The sequence below is a fragment of the Podospora pseudoanserina genome, chromosome 2 (genome assembly GCF_035222485.1).
Source record: "Podospora pseudoanserina strain CBS 124.78 chromosome 2, whole genome shotgun sequence".
In the NCBI taxonomy this organism is placed as follows: Eukaryota; Fungi; Ascomycota; class Sordariomycetes; order Sordariales; family Podosporaceae; genus Podospora; species Podospora pseudoanserina.
In genome coordinates this window covers 4,172,796-4,184,402 of record NC_085921.1, presented here as the reverse complement: position 1 = coordinate 4,184,402, position 11,607 = coordinate 4,172,796, and the positions used below count along the sequence as shown (strand labels likewise).

Below are 11,607 nucleotides of genomic sequence, written 5' to 3'. Positions count from 1 at the left end.
CCGGCACCGGCTTTCTCCACATGTTCGGGTTCGGGATCGGGGATTGTACTGTACGGATAGCTCCTGCCGAGCCGGGAGTTCACTTGTGCACCCAGGTGGTGTGCTCCTTCCGCCAACACCAACAACAGGCCATTTCAAGTTCAAGGTGGAAGTTACTTCTGCCACTTCAATTCGCTGGCTAACTTGGAATAGGTATCCACCTCAATGCCGCACGGCATGGAAGGCGCTTCCCGCTTGGGAGGTGGAAGGGAATCTTATCTGACCTAAAGGGATCTGGAACTTACCGATGTACCATTTGGATTCTCCCCACCATCCTCAAGCTCAACATCACCATCGTCAGCCTTGTCCTACCACTGCAGCTCCGCCAAGACAATCTCACCATGGCAGGTTTCGATGGTACCGCATTCTTCGCCCTTTTCCTCGGATTCTTCTTCCCTCCTCTCGGTGTGGCGCTCTTAACAGGGTGTGGAACTGATGTGTATATCAACCTCTGTCTCCTCATTTTTGGGTACGAGATACGCTCCATTTATGGACCAAAACCCGGTCGGTCAACTGATGGTCCACCCACATAGCGTGATCCCCGCCTACTTGCACCTCTGGTACCTCGTATACGTGTATCTGGACAACAAGAAGCTTCTGAAGCCAATCGACGGCGGACGTCCGTTTGTATTTTGCGATAAGCTTCAGCGAATCAGCACTCGAAACCGAAGCACCGCAAGCCTTCCAACCCCCAGGACTTCCACCAAAGAGGTACAACCCCATCGGAGCAATCCGGCCGTGCAGGAGAAGCCAGCCCAAGAACAGAAGCCTACTGCTGAACAGACCTCAACACCGTCTGCTATATCAACCCCAGTCTCGACATCTGGTCCTTCGACAAAACCCGCACAGAAAACAACCACCCAAGCCGCAGCTTCGGAGCCAACCCCGGCAATGTCGCCGCTTCCACTTCTTGATAACAATGACGGCGCTTCTTCATAGGCGAAGGCCTAGACATTCCCATTGAAGGGATAAAGGGGTGATCAGTGACGAGAGACTGCTTGGAAAGAGTCAAAAGAGGGCATGGTGGAGTAGTGTTGGGCAACCTAAGTATTCTTCTGGGTATCTCTGGTTACAACAAGACATGGCTAATCAAACACATTTTTTGCTATCTGGTTTGATGACTGAACCGGGCTGAAGTGTGCTTTTTTTTTTGAGTTGGCCGGTGGCCGCCTCGCACCACAGAAAACACAGGAAAAGCTCAACAATTGAGAGTGCTCAGAATTACTCGAGCACGAGATAGGCGCTCTTAGCGCTATCTCACCCTTGTGTTTGCTATCTGTTCCTGTGCTTGTGTGATGTTCTCCAAGGAGGGTGAGGTTGGGCTGAGTGGACCCCTGTTTCCCGAAAGCTTGGGCCACAACCCTCTTGTTCAACCCCGCTTAAATGATGGTGCATGCTCCCACTGCAGTCGACCTCGACCACAGACCTTTGAACGACAGCCACGACTGCTTGCATACAAGGCCGCCTGCTGTCATCCAATGACGGCAGCCAGTGAGCTTCTTTTGCGGTTTCTGATCGATCGAATCAAGTGGACGGGATAGGGCTTTTCCTACTTGCCCCTCCCCATTTTCTCTCCCTGTGCCGTGCCCCCCCCATCCCCGTCAATCTGTTCCGCGTCCACGACACCTTCGGGCCTCCCTACATTCACGACCACGTCTCCTCTATTGCTCCTTGTTTTTTTCCTTTTCCCTTTGTTTCGTTCGGCGCCTGCGCGCGCGCGCGCTCCCTGATACCACGGCACCTGCATGGTGCAGCTGCAGAGAAGTAAAGCTACCCGTTTCGTTTAAGCAGCAGAGAGAAGTTGCTGCTGGGCTTGGGTGCATATAGGATGGATGTGTACAATAATAGGGCGGATGGCCCCCCGGGGGGATCTGATTCCTCTGAATTATCACCGCAGTCCTCATCTTCCTCCAACCCTGAGGTGGCAGTCGATCTTAACTCGGCCATAACAAGAACAACAACAACTACTACTACTACTACTACCAAATCCAAAAGAAGGAGGTCGTTCCCATTGGGGTTTGTGACTGGGGTTTTGTTCTCTTCTAGCAGTGACCCGTCGTCTTTTGTTGACGGGACCAGGGCGGAGGGGAGACCGGTTGGTAGTAGTGGGAAGAACAGCACCACGGCGACTGCGCTGAGGAAGTTGAGCAACAGGTTCCCTTCGGCTGCGGAGAGCGGGGGTAGTGAGCAGGGGAGTTTGACGACGACGACGACGACGGGGCCGGTGGTGGTTCGGACGTATAGCGGTGGTGGGGGGGATCAGCGACGTCGGAGCCGGCGCGGTCGTGTGTTGAGTTCTGGGGTGGCGACGACTGGTAGTTCGAATCTTGACGTCACTACCACCACTACGCAAGCAACACTGTCATCCGAAGAAACAACAGCAGCAACCATGCCGCCGAAACAACACCAGTCAGGGTCGGCGTCGTCGAAACCGCGATCGGGGTTCTTGCTGGGGGGTTGGACATGGGGGGGGAGGGAACAGCGACGACAAGAAGAACCTAAACTCCCGCCTCTGGAGGCGTTTTCGTTTAGGTCTTTTGTTCAGGATGCGGGCCAGCAGCAACAGGGTGATATCAGTGCTGATTTGGATAGGATAGCGGAGATTTGTGCTAGGAGTCGGTACTCGTTGTCGAATCAGTACGAGGTTCATGTTGCGCCTCATGGGTCGGGGGCGGGGTTTGTGACGGAACAACAACAACAACAACAACCGAGGAGTAGGAGGGGGAAAAAGAGTGTGGCTGAGGGGAGGTTGGAGACTATTATGAGCTGTAGTCGGAGTTGTTCCTCTGAGGGGGGAGATGGGATGAGACAACAACAGAAGGGGGCGGGGGAGGTTGTTGAGGGGGTGAGGGGGCGGAAGGGCAAGGGGGGTGGGGAGTCAAGTAAGAGGTTGGAGAGGAAACGGTCGGCGAGTTTCGCGAATGCGATTATGGAGGGTGAGGGGGGGCTGGTTAAGGGGGAGGTGGTGGCGCCGAGGGTGAGTGGGAGTGATATTGGGGTCAGGACTTGCTCTAGTACTACCGCTACTGAGGGTGTGTGGCAGCAGCAGCAGCCACGGTATTATGAGGAGCTGCCACATGAGGGGCACCAGAGCCACTACACTTATTACAACCAAAACCCGAGATCGTCAAGTGGGAATTTGTTTGGGAGCTGGGTGCCGTGGCAGACACCGGCTTCATCATCAACACCACAGGGAAGGAGGAATGCAGAGGGGAGGCTGAGGGAGTTGCTCAAGGCGCCGTCGGAGGGGAGGAGGTGACGTGACTGGCGACAGCAACAACGACGACAACAGCACATGCACATGAGGGATACAATAGTTTACAGAACAAAAGGAACAGAAACACAGCATGTTTACTTGGGATGTTTTGTGAAATCTATACGCGAGAGCGCCAGGTCTAGGTAGACTACCGATTGGATGGGAAACATACGATTTGATGATGGGATATATATCAAGCCGAGGGATTTTCTTTGGGATAGACTGACATCTGCAATGGCCTTTTGCCAACTCGTTTTGGGAAATGTGATCAAGCGGCCTTTGTAACTCAGAAACTCTTATACATTTTTATTTGGTGTTGGGTTATTCACCATGCATTAGTCAATCCTACTGCGCCGCTTGGCTCCTCAACCACAAAAAAAAAAAAAAAAGGGGGGCTCTGACCCAAAAAAATAGGGGTAAATTCTTGGCACATCTAACCTCTCCTACAAATTGATCCAAACAAACACCATCCATCATCAATCATTGCTTGAATCCATTGTGATTTCTATCAACAAAGATCTCCTATCTCTTTTTCTCATCTCCCTATACCCCACATCCTTTCCGCTTGGTCTTAACCGCATAAACCCATAACAATAATGCTACTCACATACAAAACCCAACCGCTATCCCCCATCCCTTCCCAGCCGTGATTGTATATCCCTTTATTTCACCCAATTTTGACTTTTATGTAGTAGTCGTACACCATGACGTCCTCTACGCATTAACTGCTTGCTCATCTCGCTTTTGACCCCGACCCCGACCCCGAACCCTCCTCCACATGCAGCCTCTTCGCCTCCCTCTGCGCAGCATCCCCTCCTCCCTCAATCGGCCTCTTCCTCTCCCCCTTTTCCTTTTCCCCCTTGGCCGTGGCAACCCCCTTCTTCTCCCTCTCCTTCCGATCCTTCTCCTCCCGTTCCTTCTTCTCCTTCTCCCTCCTCAACGCCTTGCTCTCGAATTCATGCCAGTCACCCTGGACATCTCTCAGCCTGTTTCAAATAATTAGCAACCAACCTCCCATCATAAAAAAAACAAAAAAACGCTGCAAATGGGGGGGACATACTCAACCGCCTGCCTAGCCTCTGGCTCCTCCTCAGTAAAATACCCATGCTTCAACACCTCCCCCGCGCTCGGCCTCTTCTTCGGATCATACCTAAACATGCTCCTCAACAGCTCATACGCCATCGGCGTCACAACCCCCTTGTACCTCTCCTCAAACTGGCTCGCCATCCTCACCGTCGGCCTCAGCAACTCAAACCACGGCATCTCCACAATATCCGGCCACTCCGACCTCGTCGGCGTCCCCAGCACAGAGTGTATCTTGTCCAGCTGATTAATCTCGCTCCCATCCCCAGGAAAAATCACCCTCTTGGTAAAAATCTCCACCAGCACGCACGCCGCAGACCAGATATCCACCGCGGGACCATACTGCGTCTCCCCCAGCAACAGCTCCGGGGACCGGTACCAAATGGTGATGACACGGTTGGTGTAGTCGAGCTGGTGGTGCTTGGCATAGAACCGCGCCAGTCCAAAGTCGGCCAGCTTCAAGACGCCCTCGTTAGAAACCAAGATGTTCGCCGCTTTGATGTCCCTGTGCAGGACCCCCCTCGTGTGCAGGTAATCCAACCCCTCAAACAGCTGTCTGGCCAGGTGCTTCTTGTGAGCCGGCTCCAGGGTGTAGTTGGGGTGGTTCAGCAGACCCGTCAGGTCGTGCGAGAGGTACTCAAACACCATGAAGCACTCGTTCGACTCGACCATGACTTCTTGCAGCTCAACCACATTGGTGTGCTTGAGCGAGCGGAGAAGTTTGATTTCTCGCACTGCCGTGACGGGAAAACCGTCGCGTTCACCCTCCATACGGATCCGCTTGAGCGCCACGAGCTTCTTGGTGTAGACGTTTACCCCCTTAAACACCTTGCCGTATGTGCCCGACCCGACCACCGACTCGTTGCCTGGTCTGCGGAAGAACACCGACTTGGACCGCGCCAGATCTTCTGGGAGCTTTGGCTTCTCCTTGAGACGCTTCATCATCTTCTTTACTTTGCGTGTCTTGGGCGTGGGATCTGGTTGCCTGCTAGGCAGGTCGTGAGGTCTGCGGTGGTCGTTCGGGCGAGAGCGGGCCGAGGCAGGCTCAGTGGGAGCATTTCTGGGATATCCGGATCTGTCCCTATCTCGGTCCCTGTCCCTATCTCGGTCCCTGTCCCTATCTCGGTCCCTGTCCCTATCTCGATCTCGATCCCTCTCCCTGTCCCTATCCCTATCTCTATCCCGTTCTCGCTCTCTGTCTCGCTCGGGCTTCGTAGGGGGTGCTCTCTGAAGAGGATTGGAAGCAGCAGTGGGCTCTCGTGGGGCAGGAGGGGCGTTAAACTTGATCGATATCTCGGGCCGTGGAACTGCCACGACCGGCTTTGACGCAGTCTTCATGCTGAAGCTGAACTTGTTGGGTGTCTGGGACTGGGGCCCAGTCGGCGGAGCACGGCTTGTCGGAGGAGCCATCTTGTCATCTTTCGACTTGTCCTCCTTGCTTGCGTCTTCAACCTGCAATTCTTTAGATGGCCTGAAGGGGTTATCAGCATCCTGCATCAACACATCTTTCGCCTCTGACTTGTCATGAGCCTCTGGAGACTGGTGATTGCTGGTGTGGGATGGATCCGAGGTCCGTCCATCGGGGTGGGATGAGTTCCATGCACTCTTGAAGCCACCGCGCGGTACCCCACGGCCACCACCGAATGCACCACCCCGGAACCCCCCAGGTCCGCCTCTGTGCCCACCACGATATGAGCCCGCAGGATACTGAGATGCTGGGCCTGTGGGTGCGTATGGCGGAGTCTGTGTCTGATTGGAATGATAATGATTCTGAGGACCGGTAGGCGGCCCATAATTGTTGTGTGGGTATGGCTGGGAATATTGGCTGTTGCCGTGTGAGTTAGCAAGCACTGCATTCTTGGGGCGCCGGACTGACCCTGGCGGTGAAAACTGCTGTGCACCATTCCATCCTCGTCCGCTTCCAGCATACGGTGACTGTGCTGGCGGAGAGCCGTGAAAGGATGATGCGGGTGTCCCTTGCCCCGAAGACTGGCCGTAGCCACCGCGGGGAGGATAGTTCTGTTGTTGGGGATTGAAACCGCCGCGGTAATTGCCCCTTGTTCCCATGCTGACCTCGATGCTGTTCGAACCAGACGATGGATCAAACTTGCCAGAGGTCTTGTTAGACTCGTCGGTGGGGGCTTCGCTTTTAGTAGGGTTAGCTGCTCTCGAATCACGCGGAGAACCGGGGGGTAAGGCTCCGTGTGGCGTCCGAGTAGAGTTCAGATCGAAGCTGGGCTTGCGGTGCGACCCAGTATCAACAGAAGGGGGCCTCCTAGCACCCCGCGCAGCTGGACTACGAGGGCGCGATCTGGATTCCGACCGACGTCGGTGCTCTGCGTGGGGAGATCGCTGACGGGACCTGCTACGTCGACGTGTTGATTGGGACGCAGCAGTTTCCGCTCCACGGGACCGGGATCTCCGCCGGCGAGACGCACTCGGTGACCTTGACCGTCCTGCCCGTTTGCTAGTCTTTGGCCGCCGATGGTCACGGCCTTCCGGAGACCTTGAATGACGGGCACGGGATGCTGGTGACGGATCACGACGTGGGGGCTTTGGTGGCAGAGATTTCGGCGCGTCCTTCTCTGCCCTTCCTGGGCTACGGTCCCGCCGGGACTTCTTCGGCTGCGACCCTCCAATGGATGATGGACTGGGGCTGCGCGGACGCTTCACGGATGCTGGGGAACGCGATGCACGCCGGCGAGAGCGAGAACCCTGACGATCGCGAGCGTCTTTCCTAGACCTGGAAGACCTTTCCCGTGAACGGTGGCGGTCCGCCGGTGGATGGCGATCGCGGGAGTGGGCTGGTTCGCGGTCACGGCCACGATCACGGTCACGCTCGCGGGAACGGTCTCGACGGCTATGGGGCGAGCGCTGAGATGGGCGAGAGGAACGACTGGGGCGGTAATCGGTGCTGCGGCTCCGGTCGCGACGGCGATGGGGATATTCAGACTTTGATGACTGCGGGGAACGGCCTCGGGGAGGGGGAGGTGGCGGCGGCGGTGGTGGTGGTGGTGGAAGGTTCGGATTCGGCAATGGTGAGGGAGGATGGCGGTGCTGGTGCTGGTGTTGCTGGTGTTGCTGTTTCCTGTCTCGCTCTCTTTCTCTATCTCGTTCGCGAGCAGGTGCAGAGGACCGATTCACGGCAGCGGCGGCGGCGGGTTCGGACGGTCTGCGTGAAGTAGTCATGCCGAGATCATGCTCAACCCGAGGGTGGATTTGTTGGCGTTCGAGAGGACGGTGGCTGCCATTGGGCGGTGGACCAAAGTTTCGACGCCGACGCTGTGCTGAGGACTGCTGGTGCTTGTGCTGGTGCTGGTGGTCCATCGCAGCACGAGACGGGATTCGATATTTGACTTTGGGTTAGTTGGGGTGACTTCAGTTGGTCAAGGCGGCCTTTCCATAGCCGAGAGACAGGGGTTGTCGCTGTGGGCCGGAGCTGTCAGCCCAGCCAGCGCCTACAGGCCCGCTGTAGATGCAGCACCGACAGCGACCTGGGAGAGCAGAGAGAGCAATTGCAAATCCAGCGTGGGAATCTGATAAACGTCTGTCCCGTCCGTCCTCTGCCTGGCTGTGTGCGCTCCCAGCCAATCCCATCAAAGAAACCACAGCCTCGCCTTGCCCAAACTCGGCGACTCTGGCAGAACAACCTCAGATGCTGATAACCTGGAAGCAAGCCCGTATCTGGCGAAAGCCTGCAGCTGATAAGATGCAGGGTGCCTTTTTTTGCAAATTGCTGTTAGTTTGGGCTAGGATCGACCTGGGTGGTGGCTGAATGGCGATGCGTTAGAAATTGCAACAACCTCGAGCTCCTGTTCGGTGTTGAATTGAAATGCCCAAGGACTTGTGCGGTTGCGTTCGAGGTTGAGGTGAGGGGCAGCTCTCGCCATGGACCTCCTCCACCATCGTGGTAGTTCTCCAAAACTGAGAGATCAGATCGTTGTCCGTGTCATCGGGCCCGTCCTCCCAGACACCAGGAGTTGGACCCCAAATACTCCCTGCGACTCCTCTTGCCTTCGAAGAGGATCATTGCCAGACCAGGCGAGCTCTTCCTGTCAAGCGTTGTGTTCAGCACCACCAGAATGGGCATTTACAAAGAAGGCATTGAGGCTCTTCTTGAGCCCACTCAGAACCTGTCATCCCTGCCCACCGACCCTGGCCCCAGCTTGAAAAACAGCCCCAGGCAGCATCTAAATGCTGAGGCTGTTGCTAACACTTGTTCATCAAGCTGCAAGACCACCTAAACTATATACGGCAAGATAGATTTGCTTTACGATTTCCACCGTGCTCCCACACAAGTCGGTTCCCCCCCCTTGACCTCCGCCATCATAGTGATGGGCCAATTCTGGGCTTCTCTGAAGCTGTTAGTGTATGGGACTCTGTTCCTGGCGTAGCTTTTGCAAGTCGGTGCTGTGCCATACGCCAAACGTACGGCAGCAACATCTGCGGAAGGAATGCAAAAGTTGAACATCAGAAAAGTCGGGGTGTCATGGCATCGCGCCCCGGCAGTTCCGAGACGACATCCTCCTGATCATACGGAGTACAACCAAGAGAGCCTCGTGTGCCTGGCACAATGCCTGGATAAAAACAGAAAACCCTTGGGATGGCTGACGTGGATTGGACCACGAGGCAAACTGCAAATACTCGCAAGACCGCGGGGCAATTGTCAAGCAGATACTCCAGCTCTTCCCAGAAGGTCGTTGGAGTGGCGTGGTGTTGTAGGTAGTTCATGTGCTGTAAAAAGGACGCGGTGCAAGCAGCCACAAATACTGTTGGCCATGAAGTGTATCAACCGTGGGGACCAAAGCAGTGATTGTAGGTCACTTTTGGCGTCATCCAGCCCACTTCAATTTGTGGCCAGATCATCCCCTGCTTCGATTGTCACATACAACCACCTTGGACGAAAATGGTGTAGCTGCTCGGCCTACGGCAAGGCGAGGATCCAGGAAGGGCGCTGGCTTGCTGGTGTGTTGTGTCATGATGCAGAAGCTGTTGGTCGGAGGTCGCAGACTGGGTGGGGGATGGAGGGTAGGGTCGAGCGGAATCCGACATAATAAGCGCTTAAACAGAGTTGAATCAAATCGGAGTATCAAATGTCGGCCATTATCATTCTTTCCCAGCCATGTTTCACCATGAGGCAAGTGAATAGGTGCCTGTCCCGCCCGCTATGACGAATCCGTAGTGCTGGCAAGTTAGGTATTGATGATGTCCAAGCTGCTGGCTGGAAGAGCAAAGCCCCGCACCGAGCTTGAATTGCGGGCTCTCCATGGTTCCGATCTCGCCGTCATGATAGATACGCGTACGGATAGGACAGAGTATTTCGAGATGCAAAAAGGCTTCGATAAAAGATGGCGTAGTGTGCTTGAATCCGCGTTGAGAGTCGTCGCGGTTGGTGGTCGGAGAATGAAGTGCTTTGGGGAGTGGAATTGTTTGTGGAAGTTCAGCTCTGGCCAGCGCGCCAGCCAAGTCAGGCCGTTGCAGCGCACGGTCCACGTAACTAAACCCCGTGACCCCCTTCCAGCTGACATGGCAGTAACCCTAACCCTATACCAGGAGCTGCACATCACCATAGACAATGCTAAGATTTCACTTGGGCTTCAGTTCTGGAGAACTGTTGCTCCTTTGTAAGGTCATTGAATAAGATGGCTCCAGCCAAGCGTGGGATGCGGCCTTCTTTATCCTCAATATTTGGGCACAGTAAGGTATCGAGAATTGATCGACGGGTATAGACATCACATTTTCAGAGTTAAATAAATGAATGGGGTCTTGATTTTCTACTTCCAAATGATTAAGTATCAGAATTAGCTGTGTTGAGCCGCACTCTCTATACCGAGTGCCCCTATTGAACAGAAAATCCAGCCTCGCTCCGTCTATGCTTTTGTTTATGCGCTTTTCGTTATACCACCTCCTCCTACAAATACACACCTTACAAAACCAAACGACGAGAACCTACATAAAACTATGCCCCGATACATCCGGGTCAACAAGACCAAACCTGACAGTGAGGTAAGGCAGCGGCGCAAATTTGCAAAGCTGGGCGAGGTAAATCGTATGACTGCTCCCGTCGTCAACCATGACAACATCCTCATCAGTGTCATTCCCCTGCGCACCCTTCGCGTTGATGACAGGCTCCCAGGAGTAGATAGAGAAGCCCCGGATATAAGCGAGAAAGTCCTCCATTCTGAAGCCAGGATAGTGGGTTAGGTGGTCGTGCAGGATCCATTGCTCGTAAATGAATGCCGCATGCTGCTCCAGGAACTGTTCGATCTTGTCGGCGAGGGAATGTGGTGTGATGGACGGGTCCTGGAACCGGCCTTGGACGCAAAACAACTCGCAGTCGTGGATTTGGGCTCTGTGCTTGGTGATAAACTCGTCTGTGGACTTGTAGCCTCCGGTTGCGTGACACACGGTTGCGTAGCTTTGTGCTAGCAGACCTATCCGGATGCTATGGCACAGGAACATGCTGAACACTTGGCTTTGACCCACGTGCTCTGCTCCGGCAATGAGCTGCCAGTATTGCTGACGCCGTTTCTTCCAGTGCCCGGTCTGGTTGTTGCTGTTATTCCAGTTTCCATTTTGGTTATTGTTGTTATTCCTGTTGCCATTCTGGCTCCCGGTGTTACTGTTGTTACCGTTCTGGTTGTTATTGCCATTGCCATTCTGGTTATTGCCGTGGTTCCTGTTCCACTTGTTGTTCCACTTTCCATTACGCCCGCTGTTCTGCTTGTTGTTGTGATTATTATTATTAACGTTGTGGTGGTTGTTGCCGTGGTTGGAGTTGTTACCTTGGTGAGAGTTGCTGCCATGGTGGGAGCTGTTACCTTGGTGAGAGTTGTTACCTTGGTGAAAATTGTTACCCCCCTGGTTGTTGCCACCTCCACCGCTCTTGTTTCTATTGCGGTTCTTCCCCATGGTGATTAGTAGACGAGGCTCTCTCAGAGAGACTTACCTGAGATACTTGGAAGAACCTGGCTCTGTTAGTAAACTCAAAAAGCGACGCTGGTAATGAAATGAATGAAAGTTGTTGAAGTTTGATGAATGGAAGATTAAATGGCAGACCAGATTACTTCCCAGGGGCGGGCGGAAGTTTATATACGTTGTGACTCAGATGAGGTCTTTGTTCCATTTGTTCGAGTTGAAAGAGGGCGCAGATACGGGACATGCCAGTTTCCGAGTATACCTCTTTGTCTTCCACGGACACAATGCCTTGTTCCCCTTGGAAGCTGGTC

General features: G+C 54.4%; 4 protein-coding genes across 4 annotated transcripts; 2 read left to right on the top strand and 2 right to left on the bottom strand.

Moving 5' to 3' along the window:
• Positions 1-380: 380 nt before the first annotated feature.
• On the top strand, positions 381-978 carry QC764_211340 (uncharacterized protein; the record flags this gene model as incomplete). The annotated part of the gene is made up of 2 exons (XM_062944839.1): positions 381-508; positions 573-978. The coding sequence occupies 2 exons, from the start codon at positions 381-383 to the stop codon at positions 976-978; spliced, it is 534 nt and encodes a 177-aa protein (XP_062803711.1).
• An 889-nt stretch (positions 979-1,867) lies between these two features.
• Positions 1,868-3,298, top strand: QC764_211330 (uncharacterized protein; the record flags this gene model as incomplete). Its single annotated transcript, XM_062944838.1, has 1 exon — positions 1,868-3,298. The coding sequence occupies one exon, from the start codon at positions 1,868-1,870 to the stop codon at positions 3,296-3,298; it is 1,431 nt and encodes a 476-aa protein (XP_062803710.1).
• A 467-nt stretch (positions 3,299-3,765) lies between these two features.
• On the bottom strand, positions 3,766-9,801 carry LSK1 (serine/threonine protein kinase, CMGC, CDC2/CDK subfamily). The gene is made up of 2 exons (XM_062944837.1): positions 4,356-9,801; positions 3,766-4,281 (listed from the first exon to the last, which is right to left on the bottom strand). Exons 1-2 carry the CDS (start codon positions 7,703-7,705, stop codon positions 4,029-4,031), a joined length of 3,603 nt encoding a protein of 1,200 aa, XP_062803709.1. The 5' UTR covers positions 7,706-9,801; the 3' UTR covers positions 3,766-4,028.
• Positions 9,802-10,327: 526 nt separating this feature from the next.
• On the bottom strand, positions 10,328-11,290 carry QC764_211310 (uncharacterized protein; the record flags this gene model as incomplete). Its single annotated transcript, XM_062944836.1, has 1 exon — positions 10,328-11,290. The coding sequence occupies one exon, from the start codon at positions 11,288-11,290 to the stop codon at positions 10,328-10,330; it is 963 nt and encodes a 320-aa protein (XP_062803708.1).
• Positions 11,291-11,607: the final 317 nt, after the last annotated feature.

Bases quoted from the DNA above. Each gene is read 5' to 3' on its own strand.
- LSK1 (XM_062944837.1), bottom strand. From the start codon at position 7,705: ATGGACCACCAGCACCAGCACAAGCACCAGCAGTCCTCAGCACAGCGT. The intron at 4,282-4,355 runs GTATGTCCCCCC...TATTTGAAACAG, and splicing joins GAGGCTAGGCAGGCGGTTGA to GCTGAGAGATGTCCAGGGTG.